Here is a 24,364-nt window from a genome sequence, read left to right as displayed (position 1 = left end):
ACCAACCTCCTCCAACTAGTAAAGCGTAAAGGTGTACAGTTACAGTGCCACCGACTAAGTACATGCAAGCTCGTTAAAGAGCCCTTAGTCTACGTGGGCTGGAGTTGGACGTTGTTATTATTGGTAGCTTGTCAATTATATCATAGAATTACTTGAGTACCTATCTTTGTACTAAAGGATCCTGTGTAATATTCCCCTTTTTGCTTTTCTTTGGATGCTTGATTATTCGATAGTTACCGACGGATGAAGAATTTGAATCCTAGATATCTTAATTAGAAACATCAATATATGTAAATTAATTGAACTATAAAGCTTTTGATGGAAAGTTCAACTCGGTTTTGAAGTTAGTGTGTGTGTATAATATATATTTGTCATTTTTGAATTCCGAAATTTATACCTTCCATTATTATAAGTAATCTTCTCTCACCGGATTTATTTGCTTCATAAAAGGTAAATTCTCAATTTGAGATTTACTAAAATTGCAAATTGAGAAGGAGTTGAAAACAATATTTGATCCGTTCTGGTTACCCACAAGCAAAGTCATTGCTGATAATGGTGCACATTTTCAAAATTAGGGGCTTGTTCCTTTCTCTAATATGGATATCTTCCATCCCAACTTTCAAGATATATATGTTCAATGATGGTATGTGCTACGTAATTTTCCATAATCTTTTCCACGTTTGCTTTGTGAAACAGACTGAAAGAGAAGTATGCTCAAAGTAAATAGCACCATTCTGCCGACGGAATTTGATATTCTAGTTATGCACGCTATGGGTGTTAGAAACTTAGAATACCATAAGATTAAGAGAAATTTTGATTTAGCTATTAGGACTAAGTTTAAATTATCTAACTTTAATTTTTTAATGATGAATACTTGGTTGAGATTTTAAGAATTGGTGCCAAAAGTTTTATATCTCAATTGATTAGCATATTCTGATCTTTTCGAGAAATTTATGGTTCAAATTCTCTTTACCCCAATTGTCGATGTATACAAAAAATATATTTTATTGGCAAGGTGTTAGAAGTTCGAATAAACAATTTTGGTTTTGTTATAGAACAAATCTAATGACACGATTTGTTTTATAATTTTTTTCATAATTTATTGAAATAATAGGTTGAAGTTGTGCAGAATTAAAATGAAATTAATGATAAATCTATTTGAAAGTGATTATTTACTCCTCACCAATTATCACCATAACAAGTTGTGAGTTAAGTAGTTACCATGATAATAATGTTGGTTTGCATACTAACAAAACAAGCAGTTGTCAAAGGAAACACATGTCGCTTGAGAACAACATGGCGAAAAAGTCTATCAAAAAAAAAAAAACACATGGCGAAAAAGACTGTTGGAAGGTCCAAACTCCAAACATAACTTTAACACATTTATTTATTATTTATTACCATATGAAGTTCGACAAAATACTTTCATTAATTTGAAGCTGCTATGCCTTGAGAATTGGCTTTCTTAATTTATACTATATTTCTTTCCCAAATTTTGAGTTGTTTGAAAGAGTCAAGACTCAAGTTTGTCTTGACATTTGGACTCATGACAAGGTCTCTTACTCTACTCATTCTTTGTACATAGACCCTTGTCGGCAAAAATAATATCTTCATCGATTTTAAGGTGCTATGCCTTTGCTTTCTCATTGCTTACCCAATTTTGAGCCGTTTATGAGGGTCAAGTTGTCTTTAGATTTTGACTCATGACAAAGTTTCACTCCTTTGAACAAGACCCTTGTGTTTAACTCTTACTCCTTATGACTCGCATTAAATATCGCTTGGAATCATTGTAACCTTTTTTTTTTTTTTTTTTTTTTTGGAATTATTGTAACCATTTTTTAAGATTAAATGATAAATTATATCATTTAAGTGTGAGATCATTTTTTTATAAATATAATATAAAAATTCTACTCTAATCTAATTTAAGTATATATAGGTGTGAAGTTTCCTTCGAGAATGACCATTTTGATTTTACAATATTTTGTATTAAAATTTGGATTCCATCCTAAGATTATATATTGCTCTGATTTGAACCTTGTTGTCTATATCCATTATGAGTTAGCTATTAAATACTACTGCAACTCAAAAAGAAAAATTTATAATGTGTAAAAATTACATAGTTTTGTGACTTTTGTTCAAGTAAAAAAAAAAATTATTTAACACTTTATTTTCTATTTTCCACCCTTGTTTTAGTAGTGTGCAACAACCATACGGCCATGACACTAGATCCTTGCCAAATCCTAATTCCCTCACACAAAATCAAAAAATTAATAGAGACTCCATCCAAACCAATAATGAAAAAGATAATCTCACTCTTGTGGTCAAGGCATGAGCAACCTCATTGCCTTGTTGACCTATGTGAGAAAAATAATAACTTTACAAAGTACTCTAACAAACTTAATTAACAAGGTAAAAATAAAGTTGTTTAATCCTGTAAAGCTTTAATAATTATCTTCGAAATCTTTGAACGTGTGATGCCAATCTCAAGTGCGAGCTGGGGTGCTCTCCTTCCAACCATCATTCCCCAGATTATTACTCCAAAAAAGACAACTCCATCAAAGTTAGTTTTATAGTACCATTCTTCATTGGGGGGTTACCATTTAGAGTTTTTTGCTCTCTTGGGTACCTAATGCATGTGCACTCGTATGTCTTTGAAATTAGTGTAACCTATCCTTAGCGAGAGTTGACACTTGGTTTATCATAACACAATGTTCATTGAACTGAGTAATAGAAAATAATTATCATAAAGCAAATGTCAAATCTTCTCATTATATTATACCTCTCCAAATTTAAACTTGTCTTACCATCAAAGTATACTCCAAATAATTTAGATCACACCTCTGAAACATAACTATCAGTGCGGCGGTGGTTATAAAACATCAAGAATTATAGTCAGATGATTTCATTGTTATTATTTTACAAGTGGTCCTCTAGCTCTTGGCTGCTGGCTAATTTCCTCTATATATTATATATAACTCAAGTTGATCAATCACTTGGGTTTTGTCCTATACTTTAAGGGTACGTTACAGTCGGTGACATACATGCCTTTAAACTTTAGCAAATATAGAGGGTCGGTAAAATATACTAGCATTTCATAGTTTGTCCCTAGCCAAAAGCAAATCTTGTGGACTAGTAATTGACACTTCCTCTGCTCAGTTCAATTCTTTGAAAAATAATACATTTGATAATAAATGTGGCGGTCAGTAAAGTGTCTTTATTTGTGAATCATGATCGTAATGGTTAAAAAAGTAGGTTTGGTTGGTTAATTTATTCTTTATTGCTACTTGATTAGATTTTAATTTTTCTTTTTTCAAAGGGTGAGAATTTTACAGACAAGTGTTGTAATCTTACGGGTTGAACATGTTGGTTCTCCTCATTAAGAGACAAGGACAATAAAATAAGGAGGAAAGAATTTAGCAATGAATACCCATTATTCTATAAACACTATTATATTGATGAAGAATTTAGCAATGAATACCCATTATTCTATAAACACTATTATATTGATGAAGAATTTAGCAATGAAACCCATTATTCTGTGAATACTATTATATTGAAAAGAATATTCACGTGCGTCGGAATTTTGTATGGACAAAAACCTTCTAATCACATATGACATAACCTTTTTTGTAGTCAAACAAGTTATGTGATTGAAAATGATACATATTATTAGCGTCTTATACACTGCTATGTAATTGTTTTGAGGAGCTTTTTTCAATTCAGTTCAAAGGAAATTTGGTCCTTCTCATACTAAATAGCAATATTAAAAGTGATATAATATCTTAGCTTTTGTTTATGGGTTGAAGTATTGGTTAGATATGTGAATTGTAATATTATATGGTTGCTGGGAAAAGAATGTATGCATTCCTCGAACTCGAAGGATTCCATCCAAGGCCTAGCGATGAATTTAATATTCTAGTTTGAAGGAATAAATTGAGTTTATACTTTAGAAAATCTCTATTAACTCATTAATTGAAATTCAATTGTCAATTGTCAAAAATTTGGTAACTCAATTAACATTTTGTGGTATTTCTAGCAAAAACATCTAGGATTTAAAACTTCAAATCTCCGAACCTCCAACTATTGATGTATGAAAAATAAAAACAAAAATCAATGAATTCGTATTTTTTACATGAATTGTCAAATTCAATCATGGATGCGATTCATTAATTTCATCTACCCACATGTACTTAAATTAGTGGCTTGAAGAAATATCATCCAACTCATTATACAATTCTCAACACTGTATTAATAATGTTAGATTCCTTCCACACAAAAAAACAAAAACAATGTTGCCTCAAGTTCAACGAGGTGCATTTATAAATAGGGTCTTATTAAGAAATATACATATTCAATTATGAGCTATAAGTTCATATTTTAAAAAAAGTGAAACAAAAATGCTTTTATTAATAACTTAAGTATCAATTTCATGTACAAATTGGTGAAGATTATATGTGTTTTTCTTCATATTTATATGCTACTAGCATGTAACTCGTGCAATGCACAGAATTTATTAAATATTATTAAAATTATTTTTCTAAAAATAGAAAATAAAGTGTGTCAAATTGAAATAGTTTAGTTTGCGTCTTGTTTTTGTAAAAAGAATTAAGTTGTGTTTTTTATTTTCGGTGACTATTTCTTATTCTATTAACAATAGTAACATGTTATGATTTAAAATGGAGTAGAAATTTAGTGTTTTAGAGACCCTTGGCACTTGAAAGAGGTAAAAGAGGGATAAATATTTGGTATTTGTGTTTAATGGGAAGATGGACAACCTTTATAGATAATTATGAGGAACGTAAAAATTAAAAAAAAAATCCTTTAAGAGATCAATGGGGATGAGAGAGAGAAAGAATTTGGAAGTTTCTAAGAATTGTTGATCAAAGTTATGGATAATCTCTTTGAATTTTGAACCCAATAACTCACTTGACTAAAATAATAATAATAATAAGATAGACATGTGACGCAATTTTTTTTTTTAAAACACCATTTTAATAGAGTATTAAGTTTTTTTTTTTTTTTTTTTTAGATACAATAGAATTATAATGTATAACATTTATAACATGATGATAGCTCTTTATTATTAAGTTTAATACACCAATTAATTTTTAACATAAGCACTAATTAAACCACAAATCACTCAAAATGTGAACTCACAAAATATTAAAATACATATTAATGTGTAGCCTTAAGGTAGAAACTAGAAAGATATGTTAAAGAATCATGTGGATGAGAAGACAGGCAACATGAGAAATCAGAAAATAAAGAGAGACATGGTCGGTGTTAAGGAACAACTAGTTGGACTAGTGGGTAGTGGAGGGAGACCGACCTAGCTCGGGTCCCACAAAACCATCCTAGTATGCAAAGCTAAGCAACCAATAGTTTCTCGAAAAGTGGTGAGTTGAAATAGCGAGACTGCGTGTAAAAGTGGGGCGGCGACGAAAAAGTGTGAAAATAAAAGCCAAAAGACAAAGAAAGGGACGGTCCGTTTTGGAAAACTTGGGAATGGAAGAAATGAATGAATCATAAGTTTGATCTTTTTAGAATCAGCAAAGCACGGGAAAAGAATGATGTGTGATTTAGAGGTGGGCTCTCACGTGATGACTCAGGTGGGGCCAGTTTTTTTTGTGGATCAGAACTATGAAACCCATGGTGGGGTCCTTTTCTTTTATTTGCTCTTGTGGCCTTTACCTTGTCACGAAGATTCTTTGATTTATTCTCATTTATGGTTTGAATCAAAATTTATGGTGGAGCTGAACCCAAAATTTTTTTTATGGTGGAGCAATATTGGAGTAGTTTCTACTTTCTACACTCATCAGAAAAAATAAAATAAAATAAAATATCATAGTGTAATAAGTTATAATTGGTTAAATATCACTTTTTTATTGAACTATTATTAATACTACTTTCTTAGTAGGGTAAAAGTTTTTGTTTTTATAAGAAAAATTGAGATTTTATTAAATAGATAATTATCAGTTACATAACTCTCTATTTTTTCTCAAGCTATCACTCAAAAATTCAGGTCCATCTTCAATCCATACAAGATCATGACTTAAATTCTGTGTAAAATTATACTCATTTTGATCTTTAAAGTTCTAAGATGTTTCATTTTTCAATTTAATTCATCAGGTTTAATTTTGCTTTTCAAAATAAACCTACCATTCATGTTTGAATAGTGACTCATCTGTATTTCAATCCATACAAGATCATGACTTAGGTTATGTGTAAAATTGTGCTCATTTTGATCTTAAAAGTTTTGAGATGTTTCTTTTTTTCATTTTAATTCATCTAGTTTAATTTTGCTTTTCAAAATAAACCTACCATTCATGTTTGAATAGTGACTAATCTGTATTTCAATCCATACAAGATCATGACTTAGGTTATGTGTAAAATTGTGCTCATTTTGATCTTAAAAGTTTTGAGATGTTTCTTTTTTCATTTTAATTCATCTAGTTTAATTTTGCTTTTCAAAATAATCCTACCATTCATGTTTGAATAGTGACTAAAACAGGTTCGTTAATGAAGACTTCACTCAAACTCCTAATATCTTTAGATACATTTGGCAATATTCTCTTTTTCACTTTGATGAAGACTTTGCATTCATCAATAAGAATATTGATACAATTGCCAATACTTTGTTTTTCTCTTTGTCAACATTAAGAATATAACGCTTCCTTCATCCCACTAAATTCCACAATAGATAAGAGTTTGCAAATGGCATGCATTGTAATGAAACAAATTAAGCACAACAATCTTTCTAAAATATCCAAGAAAAAGTGACGGATGCAAGTATGGGAAACAATGGTATCAAACACACGAATCCCAACTTAGTGTGTTCAGAAAGATGCTTATAATTTATTTATTTTTTAAATTAAATTTGTGCCATTCACAACTTTGCACTTGCATAGCATGCATTTTCATATTTTATTGAAACGAGATAAATATAAACAATCTTTCCTTAAGGGGATGACCGAAAATGTGGCTACTGGCTAATACCCCTCACATCGCTCAACTAAGGGTATTTTTAGGTAGATTATTAAGTTAATTAGGTGTTATTTATTTGGAGATTGATTTGGTATTATTAAAATGCATGCCACTCTCAAACTCCATTCTATTTTGTAAGGAAGGGAATAATGATGTAATATCATGAGCCAGCATCTGAAAGAAAAGAATCAACCGGCTAAACTTGCAACTATTGCAGCTGCTACAAAATTTTAAATCTATATAGCATGAGACATTTTGTTGGGAAGAAGGGGAGAGGGCTTCCGCTCTGCTAATGCTAAGTGTGCCTTTCCTAAATTATATACAGATTGAATACAATTTGAGCAGGCCATAATGTCATTGATTTACATGAAAGGCAAAGGCTGTACCTGATAATAGCAAAATGTGTCAACTTTCCCTGAAATTGCGTGATTTTGGACAAGTAAACTGTGCATTGTGAGACACATCTGCATTGCCAAAGTGATTCCCGGAAAAGCAGCAACTTGCCACTTCAGCTGTCTGATTTTGGGTTGGTGCAATTTGAATGCATGAGTCAACCTCCATCGATTAATGTCAGCCCAAATGTGCTGGGCTGACATATTCAAGAAGTAATCTGCCTCTTGCATCTTCCTAAGAATTTATGTGGGTTTCATGCTGTTTCATGCTGCTCTGTTGAACACCATCTCTCCTTGTGGATGAATTAGCTGCTGTCCGTTCTTTCATGGCTTCCTTCTCCAATTTCTTCTTTTCAGCATCAGCCTGCCTTTCATTCTCATCTCGTGACTTATTGAACGTCTTAACAAAGACAACCAAGATTTGTGTCACTGATGCAAAAGCCACCAAACAGGTTTCATCAGTTCATATAACAAACCCAATATTTATATACGTGGAAAAAATAAATAAATAAAAAAGGGGGGGGGGGGGGGGGGTAATAATCTCTGTTTTACATTTCAAAGGAGATATATTACACCATGGACCAAATAGTAACTGCATATATCTTTTGAAGTTATGATTTTTATGAGAATCAGTAAAGATTGAAGCAATCAGAGCTTCATTTCAGAGAAACCATAAAAGTTACATCAATTCCTAACATTCCTTAATGTTGGAAATCCAGTTAATATTGATTACATGCTGCTCCCATGGATTAAACGAAATGAGGGTAAGCTCTAATTTCCTCAAGAAAAGCAAGTTCCTTTTGTGAAGGATGTAAAATATCAAACAACGAAATTTTACTAGTCTGCAAAAGGAAAGATGATTGCTTGTGCGTGTACACATATAGAGAAAAACAAATCAGACCTTGCTCAAAGGGGCACCGAGCTGGATCCTCCCCAAAGTACTGGGACAATGAATCTGCATTTCTTCCCTGCAAGGCAATACTTAGGATTTCAGTCATAGGCAGCAGTGTTTAAGAATAATTATGACTGTGTACAGGACTCACCACTTCAGAATACAAGGATATAAGTGACCTAACTTCAGCTTCAGCGGTGTCAAGAAAATTCTTCAGCACCTGAAAATGAGGAGTTTCTGGTATTCATACCTACTAAAGGTCCAAGCCAAAAAATAATGATATACAAACAACTTATTTGTAATGTGGTGCCATTGCTGACTACAATAGATTTTTTTTTTTATAGGTAAGAAAAAATTTGTACTAAAAAGAAGCTACTCCATCAAAGAGATGAAGGAAATAAAGGATTGCTGACTACAATATCCCAAGCATCAAATAACATAGTACCTTCCAATTTGTGGAAGAAGCAAATAATCCAAAAGCATGGAATTAAAACAAGTATCAAGTCATTTCAACACTAGCTAAACACAAGTTTATTCAGATGTGTCTCATTTGTTCACTAGTTGGTTGGTGTTTGCCAGTTAAAGTACATAGAAATTTAATTTTTACATAAATAAAAAATTTACAAGACATCAAAATAAAAGTGTAGGTGAATATATTATATTGATGCAAAGCCAGAGAGCCAGAGATAATAAAATATAAGATTGAGCAAAATGGTTACTGATACATATTCAAGAGATACAAAAGAAAGACCAAATGATGTAAAACTAAAAACTAGTGCCCTAATGCTACTACGCTAAGTACATATGATAAAATTGCAACGGGAAATGACATAACAATATTAACATGAAACTCAATCACAATCAATAAAAACCAAACAGGAGAATTTTTTGCTGACTTTTGTCAGAACCAAAATACAATATACTCTAGCCAATCTCAATAAATTTTGCTATTGTTGAGGATTTACTTGGTGATACATAATTTTAATTTTTGGGTCTCATGTATATATGGGTGTGTATATTGATAGGATAGGAACTCCTTGGGACATGAACCCAAAACCTAATTCTCCATCCTATTATTGGGGTGAGAGGAAGTGCCTCTGTATTTTTTTTTTCCTTTTTTTTTTTTTGGGGGGGGAGGGGGGGGGGGGATGTTAAGGGTTGTTTGGGGCAGGGTGGAGACATCTTTCTTCTACAAACCACAAAAATAGGTGATGTTCATGAAGTCTTAGTCTAGGTGATCACTTTTTAATAAATTCTTCTGCTTTGCACATCCCACTTAGCAAATAAATAAACAAATAAAAATGATGGCAGTGTCATACAAATCAAGAATGTCTTCAGGGATGCTTTATCTTTGATAAAATCAGCATGCTATAGCTTAGAGGGCTGTCAGTAAAAGCAAGCCAACTAATTAACCAAATTTTTTTTAGCACTTAAAAAAAGTATTAAATGGAAAAAATCTGCGAAATGCTTCAGACTCTCCAGGTATTAAATTTAGTTTATAAGGGAGCAAGAAATTTATCTGGATGTAATATAAAAAGGAAATTCCCCTGCAACCCTGCATATTTGACTGGTCACCATATTCTAACTAGAAAAAGAAAATTCTTCCAATGTGCAGCTAAACCCACTATCCATATTCATATTCTTAGTCAATTAGTATTTGACTATATGAACCACAGAAATAAAGGTGATCTTCAGGAGCAAAAATCCTAGAGGGGAGTGTTTAACAAAAAGAAAAAAATTCTTGCTAAATGATCTTCGATCAAATAGCACCTCCTCCACCAATAAACAACAGTTGTAGGGTAAAGTCACACAGATTTGATCCCATAATGTCAGCAGTTTACTAGTGTTTATAACAATTAAAAACACACACACATACACACAAACACACATCTTCCTGATATTCCTCACCTTTCGAAATCCCACAGAGATAGCTCCATCATTTTCTGAAGCAGCGAGTTCTTGCTCAACCTTCTCAAGACCTTTACTGACAGCTTGCATTTCTTCAGCCAAAGCTTTCAATTGAATCTAGTCATTTGTGAAGGCCCAAGCAAAAGGTTATGTAGGTCAGCTATAAACCGCCCATTAAAAAGTTACAAGAAACAAAGGAGCCAAAACTAGCAAGATAATAAACAGACCTTAGCGGCAGCTTCTAAATGACCAAGATCCTTATCAAAATCCAGTAACTCTGGCATTTTTTCAGAAAGGAGCTAATGACGAAGGAAAAAAAAAATTAATATGGAAGCATAAAAAATCCCGTCCAAATGCAAAAATAGTTCTACAAAAAATTTGAATAAAATAATGAAGGGAACCTGAACACACTGAAATTTTGAAATTGAAACATCAACAACAATAATTAGACATATAAAAATATCTTAAAACAGACAGTTTACTCCACTCTCCAGTGTATTGATCTATGATAATACTGCCAACAAAATTTGGATGTTAAAAGAATTTAACCATATGCTTATGGTGTTCATAGCTAAGTTCGCAAACTCAACACCTCTTATTAAAAATCAGAAGATTCTTTTGCCATCTATTTGGGTAAGTTCATGTTTTTAAGATGGAGGGGGTCACTCAAAAAAAGCAACTTTTAGTATTGTTAAATTATTGATTCTCCCAAAAGCTTAAGCTATTAGGATATGGTAAATTTGATCATTTAACTAATACTTCTAACACCCCCCCCACTCTCACGTGCGGATTGAAACTACCTTTTAATAGGTGAGGCCCAACACATGAGAATTTAAATGGGAGGTAGAGTGGAGGAGACAAAGATTGAACTTAGGATCTCATACTCTGATACCATGTTAAATTACCGATTCTCTCAAAAGCTCTTAAGCTATTAGGATATAATAAATTTAATCATTTAACCAATACTTCTAACAAGTACCCAATTAGATAATATTCAAATTGCCAGTGCACCCCACAAATGGCAATTGGTGACAATAGTGACAGGAAGAGTGCAAACAATTACTCCATTGTAACTCGCAACAAAGACTCTTTTCACTTAAGGAGACAGAAGCAGGTATATGTTTAGGGTTTTTTTTCCTCCCTCATCTCTTAATAGAAAGAATTCATTAATCACATTTCACATTATTACACTATCATTAACATAATAGCTTTATAACACATATTGTGATATGTCAAGACAAGCAGTGACACTTCACACCTCATCCAAGACATTGCTTTTTTCCTTCATTAATGCTGGAGGATTCTGGATCAATCAACAGTACTACCCAAACATGCCAGATGTCATGCATTGATATAAACTGATACCTAAAAGGCATGCCCTATACTGACTTGGAGTCTTGGGTAGCAGGAGGTTTCCAATGTAACATAAGTGATCAATAAAACACAATAGAGTATAATGCTGATTACTTATTTTTTTTTTAAAAAAAAAACAGAGTATAATACTGGGCATGAGGGGTGAATACCCCTGGATTATCCGGAAACTGGTTTAGGTGGGCGGGGTCAATTGCCCATAGCCGTAGGTTTTATGGTCCATCTGGATTTTCTTTAAAAAGGTTCCCTAAGTTATCCCCACACACACAAAAACTGATTTTAAAGCATTGAAATAAATATGTCAAACAACAATCACAAAATGTATCAAAAGGAAGCCTCAAACTGAACATGACCCTAAACCAGTCATTATTCAGCACAGCAGCACTACAAGCGGCCAGGAACAACCATTGAAAAGAAAAATACTAAGGATATTTTCCTCAAAGAAAGATTAAGATATCCAGGACTGACAAAAGAAGAAAAGAACAAGACCTCTCTGCCTCAAATCTGATGATAGTGGAGCCACAGGTCAATATTGTGCAGTGTGTTTGTGAGTGAGAGAGTGTGTACGTTGTACAAGCCAAGGATGAGTAGAAAGAGACCCTTCATGGGAAAGGAAAGAATCAAGAAAGAGCTTAAATGGGAGTTCCTGGTGTCAGAATTGGATAATGTAAAGGTGGAGATTATATCAAAGTAGAGTTTCACTACCATCCTCCTCAACCCTTAAATGGAGTGCTGCATAATGACAGAGAAACCAGAAGTTGCAGCAATACCAATTTGCAAGAAAATGGACATATTTTCCATTCATATATATATATATATATATTAACTTAAATTATATTCACCTTTTATAGGGGATAATTTAATGATAGCCTCAATATTATCAAACCACAAAGCCGATATTTTGTGGGAAGTTCCAAAAATTCTACCTTGCACAAATAATGCATTAAAGTCATTTTGCTGTTTCTTGCACGAGTATCAGATAACTTAAGAAGGCTATCCAATTTGAATCCTATGGCAGATCCTGCAATATCCAAAAAAGAAACATCAATCAAGCATCACAACAGCAAAAAAATCATTAAAATATTACGATAAACAAGATACTATATAGTGGTACCTCGTGCAGTGCCCTGATTCAAGGCATTTCCTAAAGTAAGAATAGTCTGCATTATCTGTCGCAATTTGGCAGATTCTTTTACCTGCAATTTGTGTATTACATTTAAGATGTAGGACAAACATATGTTCATATAGACCAATTTAAAGACAATTAATTTCAGTGGTACCTCTCTAGCAGCACCATTAATTGTATTCAAATTATTTCTCAGATCATTGACCTGAACAACAACAAGGCTATAAGCACCCACAGTTATCAACAGTACTAGCATGCAAAACCTTGTCACCTATAAAAGAACAAGCAGATCCTCAAACAATATACCTGACTAGAAAATGTGATTTTAAAAGCAAATACTCGTAACTTAGATTCTATTCGCGGAACCTTCATCAGCTCAAGGAAAAACTGAAATACATAGCAAATTCAACATTTGTTAGCAATCATATTATAGAATTTGGAATCCATTGAAGAAATTGGCATCTAGCAGAACCTGTTCACACTTTCCAAGCATTTCCTTGTCACCTGTATAATTCTGAAACAAACATAATCAACAAGAAACAATCATTTAGTAACAAGCACAGTTTCAGTGACCTATTAAACCAGTTACAATACTACACACATTATAAAATCCTCATTTTTTCACCAGATAACAATGATACAATTTATGAATGAAGCATACTCTTGACTTAATCTCTCCCTGCAAAGACTGGGACACCAGATTAGAAACTGATGAAACAACTGACTAAATTTATGCCCCTAGGACACTTAAAACTAGAAAGTACTTGACAACACCAATTAAGAAAATATAAAATTCTGCAAAGGTGCTTTATATTTATATATATATATATAAAATCTAGTTCTAAAACAAGCTATTTCAACCATTGACCAAAGTTTAAAGCTGTTTGAAACCCTAAGACATTTATAATAAAGCTTCAAAACTCCTTGACAAGACACCACATGTGGGCCACAAACATCAACAGTTCTACGTTGCCAAACATATCACTCTAAAGACAACACTTTAATATTCTCCCTGAGTAGGAGCAACTTGAACTTAGTTTTGTAATGTTGCAGTACAAGAATTCTCAAACTACAAACTTGCATTGACTTTTCTTCTGCTTTTGATAACAAGGTTCATTAAAATATATATATATATATATAGACACATCATTTTTTCTCCACATTTTCAGGTTCATTTGGAATGACATATACAATGATTTGAATAGGATGAGTGTGAGTTTGGATTAGCTTTTCTCTTTTAGTGTTTTTTTGTTTATTTGCTTATGTACAACTTTTTAAAACCTCACTTTTTCTAGGTATGACTGTACTTTTGCCAAATTTCAGCAAATAAGCTTGAAAAGTTAATCTGGACACAAACGAAACAACTAATCTTTGATCATGTCTTGTTCAAAAAGAAATAACGTTTGATCTCTTCTTGCTCCTTTGCAATCTTAAGTCTTTGTCTTGCATCCTTTATTCTCTTGAACCTTCTCTTTACCCTCAATTTGTATCCACAATTTCAAAGCTTACTACTCTGTTTTTGAACTCTTAAGCCTCAATTTAGTCTGGATATTTTTCTTGCTCAACTTTGCATCCATAATTTCAAAATCTTACTAATCCGTTCTGTTGTCTACTTCAATGGCTACATCTTGGCCTCCAATTCCTCACCATTGGTACCAAGGAGTTTACTTCCATGTAATATAAAAAGAAACTGAACCAAGAAAAAGTGAACCATCTTTTGGTACAACTATCATAAATTGCAATTCACTAGACTAATAAATTGCTATAAATCTATTTCATCCTCAGATTGGTAAACAATTTGGCCATCAATGATTTCTTATGGGGTACCTTGCTGATGCTGAATTAAATGTTAATTTGTTTAGAGGTGGTGGATCAATGTGAACAGAAGAAGTAGCAAGGACACAAGAATAATAGCTTAGATAGGCTAGAGCACCATTGCCTTCTATGGTTCCTTTGCACGTAGCCAAATAATAAAAAATCTTCAAGAAAGAAGAGCTCCTACCTTTAAGCTGATGGTTTTAACCTTTTTTTATTTCCTTCTGAGGAAATATCCTTAGCCCTTCCATCTTTTTTTTATTTTATTTTTTTGAGTCTAAATCTTTTCAGCTTAGGCCTTGCAGCTTAGTATACCTCAAGTCACTCTTTTCTTTAAACAGATTTCTTTATTCATCTAACAAACCAAGCATAATAACTATGTTCCTAATTGTGAAAGCAACAAGGGACACCTTAACTTCAGTTTCAAGTTAAATGCAAGCATGAGAGAGAGAGAGAGAGAGAGAGATTACCTTAAGCGTTTCCATTTCTTCCTTTGTGGGACAGAATTTAATAAGATTTTCAACCTGATCAATGTCTAGAACAGAAGAATCCAAAGCCAGAACTGCACTCTGGAGGCACAGATGACAAAAGTAGGACAGTCAACTAACAAGTAAAGTTTCACAAAAAGGTTAAGCTTTGCGAGCAAAAAGAAGAAAGGGCTGAGCCTTGAGACTATATAAGGGAAGCAATATAACGAACTTTACGAAAGAAGAGCACACCAGTATACTAACATAACATATCAAGATCAAAGAGACAATTGTGAGCTAATATTAGGTGATTCCTTAGTCTAATAATTTAGAGAGTGTTAAGAAAATCAAAAGCTAATAGATGCCACTCCTGACCATATATAGAAACAATGTGAGGCGTGATAACAGTTGTATTAGAAAATTAAGCAAAATGAATGAGATAATTGTGAAATCACTGAAAACATCTATTATTTTGATAAATTTTACGATTTACAAAAAAAGCTGGAGAAAACATAAAAAAGTGAAACAGAAATGCACTCCCATAATCCCCAATTCCCCCTTAAGCAACCAGAAAAGATAACAAAATCATACATAAGCAACAAAGACAAGCCCATTTATTTGAGAAAATTACCTTGCCTCCTATTACATTATGCTAGTTTTCCTTAATGAGGTCCAATGCACTCAAACATTGTGGTTCAACTCAATCCTCAACAATGAGAACATGCAACGTTATCATTTGTTTAATCTCTTCTCTCCAAGGTCCCAAAACTAGGGCTCACAATTGATCCATTTGGGATTTGAATTTAACTAGTCCACCAAATTAGGATCTGATTATTATACCAAATCATTTTTTTTAATTCAATTTCACATCACATTTCCAAGTTTCAGTTATTAGCAATAGGGCAGATTCTGATTTGAATATTTATAATTACGAAATTTCACATAACACTCAATATGAGGGTTGACTAGTACTAGAGCCAAAGGAAGCTATGAAGACGTGATTGAGAAAGTTCAGAACTAGAATTTACGAGAGAGAGAGAGAGAGAGAGAGAGAGAGAGAGAGGAAGATCGAAAAGATAAGTGGTTATGGTCAGTCGGCAATATGACTAAAGGGAGAGAGAGAGAGAGAGAGAGATAGTAAAAAGGTCATGCTCATATCACAAGGCTCCTGTTTCAGTAGGGTCTTAGAGAGGTGGTTAGTAGACAGCCTTAGGTTCAATTTTTGGAGTATGATTCTTGCACTCAAACCCATGACACGTGTTTGGGCAAAGAGAACTTGCTATTGGACACTAAAATTCAAGAATTAGGAGAGAAAAACTTGTAACTTATATTTTTTTTAATTTTTTATTTTATCAATTGTTTCATTTTAAGGACTGCATTTTCTTAAGCTAAATTAGCTTTAATAGAAATATTAACTATAATTATTTATCAAACATAATCTTATTAATCAAGTTGATAACAACCTAAATTATTTAAAGAATTAGCTTATTTTTAATTATTTCTTAGTTTAGATTATTTTTACTTATTTACTGGTACTTAAAACCACACTTTTTTTTTTTTTTGATAGGGACTTAAAACCACACTTATTAGTTTGTAAGTTTTGTTTAGTTGTAGACTTTTCTGTTGGCCTTTCAAATTAAGAATCCTAACCTTATTGGACAGGAAAAGTGAGGCTCTATAAAGATGCCATCTTAACCAAAGAAATTTAAGTCCATAAGTGAGAAGTAAATGCTCCATTTTGTGGAACACATGAATACCTAGTGTGATTCTCACTTTCTTTCTTCTTTTTCCTTCTCTCCTTGATTAGTAAATATAACTCAAGTAGCCACATAGGATTAAAACTGTTATCTCACCTCCATCCATTGCTTATGGGAAGAAAATGCTATTTGGATAAAATATCATTAGCTTTTCCTTCTTTTTTATTTCCTGTTGCTGTGCACATGCAGTATTCATAGCTTATCAATTTTTTTTCGCCTCTTTACCACCCCAAGTTAAACCTCTCCTTTTCAGGACTTAAATCATTCAACAAGTCCTCACAACCATAAGCCAACATGATTCTTTCATTAGACAGCATAAAACTAGATGCAGCCATTTTTTAATAGTTAAAAAAGAAACCCACAAGACCTACAAACAAGCTCTTTCCAAGATCTGTCAAATTGTATTTCAGTTAGTTGAGCGAGTAGCAGGAGTAAAAGAAAATAACTTACAATCATATCTGGCAAAGGAATTTTTATTTTTGAGAGCATTATCTCACAGTTGTATGCTCTACGCAAGTCGACCTGACAGAAAGAAATACAGCACAAAAAAAAAAACTTGAGTTTAGATGCATTTGGAATAACTGATCACAATAATGTCACATTTAAGTAAAACAATTACACAACAAAAATAGGAAGATAAAAGCATTAGGTACACCATATATGATTTGTTGATGGAGAAAGTTATTATGAACTCCGGCAATAAACGGTCAAATTTAAAGTTAATTATGAAAAGATATAAACAAATATTTGCCACAAATAAAGATAATGGTATGATATGATACAGATACAAGAATTCTTGAAAAACTATGATGATATGATATATGGGGAGGACACATTAATTAATATATATTTATATATATATATTTGTGAAAATATTATTTTAATTGTTTGTGTTGAATATAAATAACAAAGCACACAAGGTTTAAAAACAAATCTACAACAAATTTAGAAGCAAAAATATAAAGCAAAGGACCACATTTGTCCTGAATCTTTGGATCATATTTCCATAGCTCTAGGTACAAATTAAGTTGATAAAGTGAACAGCTGTGATATATTGGCTATGCATCACTAAGGCTCCTTTTATATATAGAGAGATTAAATAAGGCTCCTGAGTATTGAGTTTTCTTTATCATTCAAATTAGCCAACGTCACAATTCAAGAGTTTCATATTGCAGATGTTAAAAGTATCAGACGTGAATCATATACTTGTTTCAAATGATACACTTCACATCATAATAGAATTGTTTTTGGTATTCATTTGGATGCTAATTAACTGCAGCCATTGTATATTCATGTTATGGTTTTAATTCAGGCAGAAAGTAGTTACTCAAATATTCTTATACAAATCTTAATTTACTGCCTTTAGTCATGACTAACACATGATAACCGTAAAGGATTTCATGGAGGATCTGAAAATTAAAGCTTGGTACCATTAAGCTGGGTTAAGTGGTTTGGAGTTTTTAAAATTTTTTTTGTACAATGGCTTCAGGAACTTCCTTGGTAAGATATTGTCCTTGAACTTCCTTGGGAAGCATCAATTCCTCACAGTGAATAAACAAGGACTGCAATTATAAATTTTCCATCCCAAATAGGACTTCTTCAGGCTAATTGTAGCGTTCAATGTTAACTCCTTTTCTAAGGATTTGTCTGTGTCACTTAGAACCTAAAACAGGTGCTTTTATCATTAAAACTACATACTTGGTACAGATATGTTCCTGATCATTCATAACTGAATAACATTAAAAAATAGCAAATCATAAATATTAAACTTGTCAAAAAAATTAAAAATGAGTCCATAAAAGTTATAAATTGTTCAGCACAAAACTACTTTGATACATACAAAAATGCAACACACACACACACACACACCCATGTGCGCACACACACACGGACACGGGAGCTTACCAGTTGCACTTTCTCAGGTTTGTTCATGTTAGAACCACGTCGACCTCCACCTTTAGTGCCACTCCCATCTGAAGCAGAAGCCGCTGAGAAAAGACTCTCAAGCTCTGTTATATCTATTTCAGGAGCCCTAACAAAAAATTCCAACAGTATATGAGAAGTGTTACAAGAGCAAACCCAATTAAACCCACCCCCAACAAACAGACAGAGAACAAAGCAAAAGAACAGAAAAATAATGCAAATCAACTAAAAACACAGGAGAACATAGTGTTACATTCAGAAAAAGAGAAAGTAAACAGAAAATGTGAAACTAAAGGTAGAATGGCTGCTCTCAAGTTGATGTTCAATTTAACATACTCAGCCTTTGATTAGAATGAATTGATTCGTATCAACAAGTGCCATTACCATTCAGTATACTGAATAAGAGATCTAAAAACTTCATTAATTCTTATGAAATAGTTCTAGACATGCATAAGTTACTTTAACATCTAAAAGAAGATATCACATGGGACATATAATATCCATGCTCGGTTCTTTATGCACACCTTGACTGATTTTCCTGTTTTTGAGAATCAGCCCATAAACTCCCTTGCATTGCACGTGTAACTTTCACCCAATGTAGGGGCTTTAGTGAAGCTTTCTTTGGGGCAAGAGTAGCCCCACCAGCTGCTCGACCTCTTCCAAGACTTGCTGGCCCTAAAGAAGCCTTCCCTCTCCCTACTGATGGAGGTGGCGGTGGAGGCGCACCAGTGCCTTTTGCTCCAGGTGGCAGGGGAGGAGCTGGTGTTGCACTACGACTTGGCAATGGAGGAGCACCAGGAGGCTTTGGTACTGGTGGTGGAGGCGGAGGGGTCAAACCTGGCTTTGCAGGTCCTGAAGACAGTGGAGGTGGAGGAGGCCTAGGGACATTACCAGAGTTACCAGCAATCGGAGGGGGAGGTGGAGGTGGCCTAGGGACATTACTAGAGTTACCAGCAATCAAAGGGGGAGGTGGGGGTGGCCTAGGGACATTACCAGAGTTACCAGCAATCGGAGGGGGAGGTGGAGGTTGAGGTGGCCTAGAGCCATTACTACGGTTACCAACAATAGGAGGTGGAGGTGGAGGTGGAGGTGGAGCTGGTGGAGGTGGCAGTGGCACCCCACGAACGGAAGTTACATTAGATGTAGAACTCAGAGGAGGCAATTTTGAGGGGGGTGGTGGTGGTGGTGGTTGCAACTTGTTAGTTGTACTTGCCAAGGGCGGCGGTGGTGGTGGTGGCGGTGGCGGAGCTGGTGCTAGTGGTGTTGTCAGCTTTATAGATTGTTGACTAGATATAGAGGAACGTGGGGGAGGTGGGGGAGATTTAGATGAATTGAAAGGTGGTGGTGGAGGAGGCGGTGGTGGGCATTTACTCATTATAGAAAATTCCGTAGAAGAATCTTTATAGGAAACACTAGGAGGTGGAGGAGGGGGTGGCGGAGGTGGTGGACAACCCCTATTGGGAGTGGGAGGGGCAAGTATTGGAGAATGACTGTTGGGAATGCTAAATGAAGGAGGGGGTGGTGGCGGAGGCGGAGGCCCTCTACTAGAATCAAGAGAGAGAGGGGGAGTTGATTGATGGGACATTGACAAAATATTTTTGCCAGAAGTAACAGGTGGAGGTGGAGGAGGAGGGGGAGGAGGTGGTGGGGGTGGGTAACTAGCAGGAGGAGGTGGAGATCCTTTACTTGGAATTGCTGATTGGTCATGAAGAGATGATGGATCATTTCCAACTGCTGCAGGAGGTTCCGAAGCAAGATTTACATCATGTTGACCATCACTTTCATATGGTAAGGGAATTGAATCAAAAATGTCCTCTGCTGCTAATTTTGTTACATTTGTTGAAGATTTGGGAACATCAAATGCTTCATCTGAACTATCGGCAGTGCTAGATGCATTATTGTCTTCTTCAGAATCAGCAGGTGATAAATATAACCTTGCTTTACTTTGCAACTTTGAAAGTTCTTTCACATCACTTAAAACAGAAAGTTGTTTAAGTAGCCACAAGGCAGCATCATCACTGCTATCAACCCACTCAACACCACTGAAAAGTTCTTGAACCCTAGAAAAAGCTTCAATTGGCAATCCACCTTTCTCCTCACCATTCAAAATAGCAATGGGAGCTTTTGGGGGAGAGATGCTTTCAACCTCCCCAAACAAAACCTGAAGTTAGAAAGTTTATTTGATTAGATTAATATTTGTAGATGAGCTTGTGTGTGTGTGTGTGTGTGTGTGTGTGGGTGGGGGGGGGGGGGGGGGGGGGGGGGTGGAGGGGGGTGGGGGTGGGTGGGGGATGCATGAATCCAATTGAAGTTTTAGGTTCTTTGTGGATATCAAAAATAAATGAAGGGAAAAAAGTGTCCCAAGAGGACTAAATAATCTTAATTCTCTTAGGCATCATCAGTAACAATTTCTCTTGTTCGATCCAAGATTGAAAATGAGGGTTAGTGATATGCTCACCTCCGCTCTGAAACCTTTTGGATACCGCTCCTTTGAATTCCAAAGAATGTCCAAATTCTCAGAGTTAAGCATCAGTATGTTGGACCGGATAAATGCTGTGTTGAACATTATTCGAAACATCATAACTTCCCTTTCTGGATCCAAGTCAAAATGAACACACTCCAACACAACATCTCCTTGCACCAAGCACTGAATGTCAATTTTAATCACATCACAGTCTGCCTGCAATAAGAGAACCATCATATTGGCATCAGTTAATGCAACTTAATACAGACAAAAACAAACCTAAAGCAAGAACATTTAGAACCCCCCCAAAAAAAAAGTATAGAACAAAAGACCTCTTACTTGGCAGTAATGCCGAAGGGTCTTCTTCTTCTTCTTGTCCATGGAGAACAACATCTGGGTCGAAAGCCCACCCTTACTAAGGAGATTCCTACCAAAGATACGGATAATTGGCCGGCAGCCATTCTGAGAATCAAAGCTTGGAATGGCTCGAAGAATGACACAATCTAAAGAAAGCGCTCGTTCAGGTGGTGGCCACTCCGGAGCTATGTTTCTTCTTGCTACATACTGAAGGTAACGAAGCTGAGATGGGAATGGATTTAAAGGAGACAAGAGCTGCAAGAAGCCTTTAGGAGCCTCTCGATGCACAATTTCAAGAGTCTTGCGTTCTCCACTATGCAGTTTTTGAAAGATCAAAAAGCTAGCTAAGAGGAATGCCAAGAGTGGCCAACCCCCCCTCTCACAATGTAGAAGAATAATATTCTGTTGATTCCCAAGTGAAAGCCAACTCTCACAAACACGAAGAAAATGTTGAATCAAAGATAATGGAAGGAGAGGGCAGCCCTCATACTGTCTTGGATAATCCATAATGGTAACATCATATTCACATAGAATTTCCGCAAACTGGCTCCGTTTCTCACCCTCACGGAAATTGAACGCAAGAAATGATGAGCCTGGGAATTCCTCATGTAACTCAGTTATGATTTCATGCAAGTATATTTGGTACATTCCATCAGGCAAGACTTCGGTGGAAAAACACGAATCAAAAACTGCAGATATTCATAAAACCAAACAGTGGGTATGCAATTATAACACATGCATGGATTCATAATTCACAAAAATACAAAGCTAAATAGCAATTTATTCAAGATTAAGGAATGAAGGCCATTACCATATACTCTGTCAACAAATTCAAGCAAGCCATCTGGGGGTCTTCTGTAAAAGAACCTACTTAAAAGGGACATTTTTGCTGACCAAATCACATGTGCTTTGTACTAAGCCAATAAACTCAATACCTGAAGAAAATGGAGTAAAAGAACTAAGTTCTATTCTTCAATTTTCTCATCTTCATTACTTAATACTTGACATCTAAAATAACAAAACAATAACATAAGATAATAAAGTTCAAGGCCCAACAGGCACCAGTTGCATGTGTAACTTCTTTTTTATATATAAGTAAAAAATAGGTAACGGTAACCAGATTCATACATGTGTAACTTACTAATCAAAACAAGGACATAAGATTGTTAAAAAGAGAAAATCATATATATCCTCCCAGAATTTTAGCCTAACAGAGAGCACTTGAACTGCACATGAGACTCCTCTGGCCCTTTAAGGTCGCCTACCAACGCCCCTTACACAAGATCAATTTTAGTACCCATGATTTCTTCAACTCAGCCACAGAAATCTACTGGGCATAGAATTCACACCAATAAGTTCTTTCATTCATTTCCCCCTCTTCCCAATTCTTGATTTAGCCACAAAAATAAATAAATAAATAATACATTGCTACAAGAATTTAGGGTGTGCACGTATGTGTGTGATCATAGTTCAACCTTCATGATCAAGTATAGAGATTCAACCACCCTTAGTTCCTCAACCCATATGAAAAACTCCCAACAAAATTCATGCCACACCAACTCACAACAACCAAGTTTAAACAATTCAAATCCAAAATCCTCAAAAGAGAATCCCAAATACATCTCCAACATAAAATAAATCAACAAAACCCTCAAACCTTTTTTTTCTATTGGTAAGTTCCACGCTCACGAAATGAGTCCTGACTCCACAACAATACCCTCCAACTTACTCTCACAGCGGAATGAAGTGCCCTAAATCCAGCACTTTCCCGCCCTTCAAATTCACATTAACAACTGACATTCTATCAATTATCCCTAACTCATGGAAAACAATAGGAATTCAAAACTCCCACACAAATCATACCACGCGAACTCACAACAAAAAAGTTTCCACCCAAGAATTCAACTTCGAAATTCTCAAAACAGAATCCCAAATACATCTCCAACATAAACCTCAACAAAATCCTCAAACTTTTTTGCTTACTTGTAACTTCAAAACTTACCTAACAAGTCCTGAACCTACAACCTCACCCTCCACATTACTCTCAAAGGGGAACGAAGTGCCATTTGAGCTATACCTAATAAACTTCAACAAAATCCCATGAAAACATTCAAAACCCACTTCCCATTTTCTCAATAATTCGAGCACATGAAAGACGAAACCCTAAAAACGAAACCTTGAGAACCAAAAACCTCCATAATTATCCAAAATTGAGGGTTTCTTCAAAATTCACATTATCAACTTACATTCTATCAGATTATTCTTTACTCTCTCTCCCTCTCTCACACAAACACACAGACACCATGTAATGTATAAACAAAAAAACACGAATCGAACAAAAGCATTGAGATTTACGAAATTTGAATAAATCACCTTCATTTTCAGTGATGTTGATATTGGGCTAAGCCCGTAGCTCTGGAGAGCTCGCCGGAAGTTCGTCGCCGGAGGAGGGACGGTGGTGGAGCGGTATCGTGTGGATGTGTGAGCGTGAAGAAGAAGAGATATCAGAAATGAGAAGAAGAGAGAAAGAAACGATGTTACTGTGCTGTGCTTCGGTGGGATTTTTTTTTTTTTTTTTGGTATTGGAATGAGACAAAAACGGTGTCGTTTTTCTTTGTTTTTGGGGATTTTGAATCGTGCGGAAAGAATTCAAAATCGAAGGCCTCTCTCTCTCTCTCTTCCAGTTTTGAATGAAGAAAAAATCTGAACTAATCATTAATCAAAGACTTGTTGTGATTTCACTTTATCAGGATTTCTTTTTTCTTTTTTTAGATTAACTTTGTCATAGTAGATAAACTAAATAGAAGACACAACACAAAGAAGAAGAAAAACTACTAAACTTGGACCAATCCAACTATCTTACATTTTTTTTTTGGGTCAAAAAAATAGAAATTTTATTGATAATTCT

General features: G+C 34.6%; 1 protein-coding gene across 2 annotated transcripts; it reads right to left on the bottom strand.

Moving 5' to 3' along the window:
* Positions 1-7,159: 7,159 nt before the first annotated feature.
* On the bottom strand, positions 7,160-24,147 carry LOC126703581 (formin-like protein 14). 2 transcript variants are annotated; one of them, XM_050402546.1, is made up of 18 exons: positions 23,830-24,141; positions 22,268-22,391; positions 21,439-22,145; positions 21,094-21,315; positions 19,160-20,796; positions 18,618-18,744; positions 17,163-17,234; positions 14,959-15,057; positions 13,146-13,187; positions 12,980-13,060; positions 12,828-12,878; positions 12,662-12,743; positions 12,474-12,568; positions 10,404-10,475; positions 10,177-10,293; positions 8,420-8,488; positions 8,278-8,344; positions 7,160-7,805 (listed from the first exon to the last, which is right to left on the bottom strand). In XM_050402546.1, exons 2-18 carry the CDS (start codon positions 22,338-22,340, stop codon positions 7,612-7,614), a joined length of 3,807 nt encoding a protein of 1,268 aa, XP_050258503.1. In that variant the 5' UTR covers positions 22,341-22,391; positions 23,830-24,141; the 3' UTR covers positions 7,160-7,611. The 2 variants fall into 2 exon arrangements, 1 of the variants encoding a protein (XP_050258503.1); XR_007648131.1 differs by lacking the exons at positions 7,160-7,805; positions 8,278-8,344; positions 8,420-8,488; positions 10,177-10,293; positions 10,404-10,475 and having other exon boundaries at positions 12,475-12,568; positions 12,828-12,894; positions 23,830-24,147.
* Positions 24,148-24,364: the final 217 nt, after the last annotated feature.

Source organism: Quercus robur, chromosome 10, assembly GCF_932294415.1.
Source record: "Quercus robur chromosome 10, dhQueRobu3.1, whole genome shotgun sequence".
NCBI classification, from domain to species: Eukaryota; Viridiplantae; Streptophyta; class Magnoliopsida; order Fagales; family Fagaceae; genus Quercus; species Quercus robur.
This window is presented reverse-complemented; position numbering and strand designations above follow the sequence as displayed.

Bases quoted from the DNA above. Each gene is read 5' to 3' on its own strand.
- LOC126703581 (XM_050402546.1), bottom strand. From the start codon at position 22,340: ATGTCCCTTTTAAGTAGGTTCTTTTACAGAAGACCCCCAGATGGCTTG. The intron at 18,745-19,159 runs GTGTGCATAAAG...ATTTTTTGTTAG, and splicing joins AAACAGGAAAATCAGTCAAG to GGCTCCTGAAATAGATATAA. The intron at 12,744-12,827 runs GTACCACTGAAA...CACAAATTGCAG, and splicing joins TTAATGGTGCTGCTAGAGAG to GTAAAAGAATCTGCCAAATT.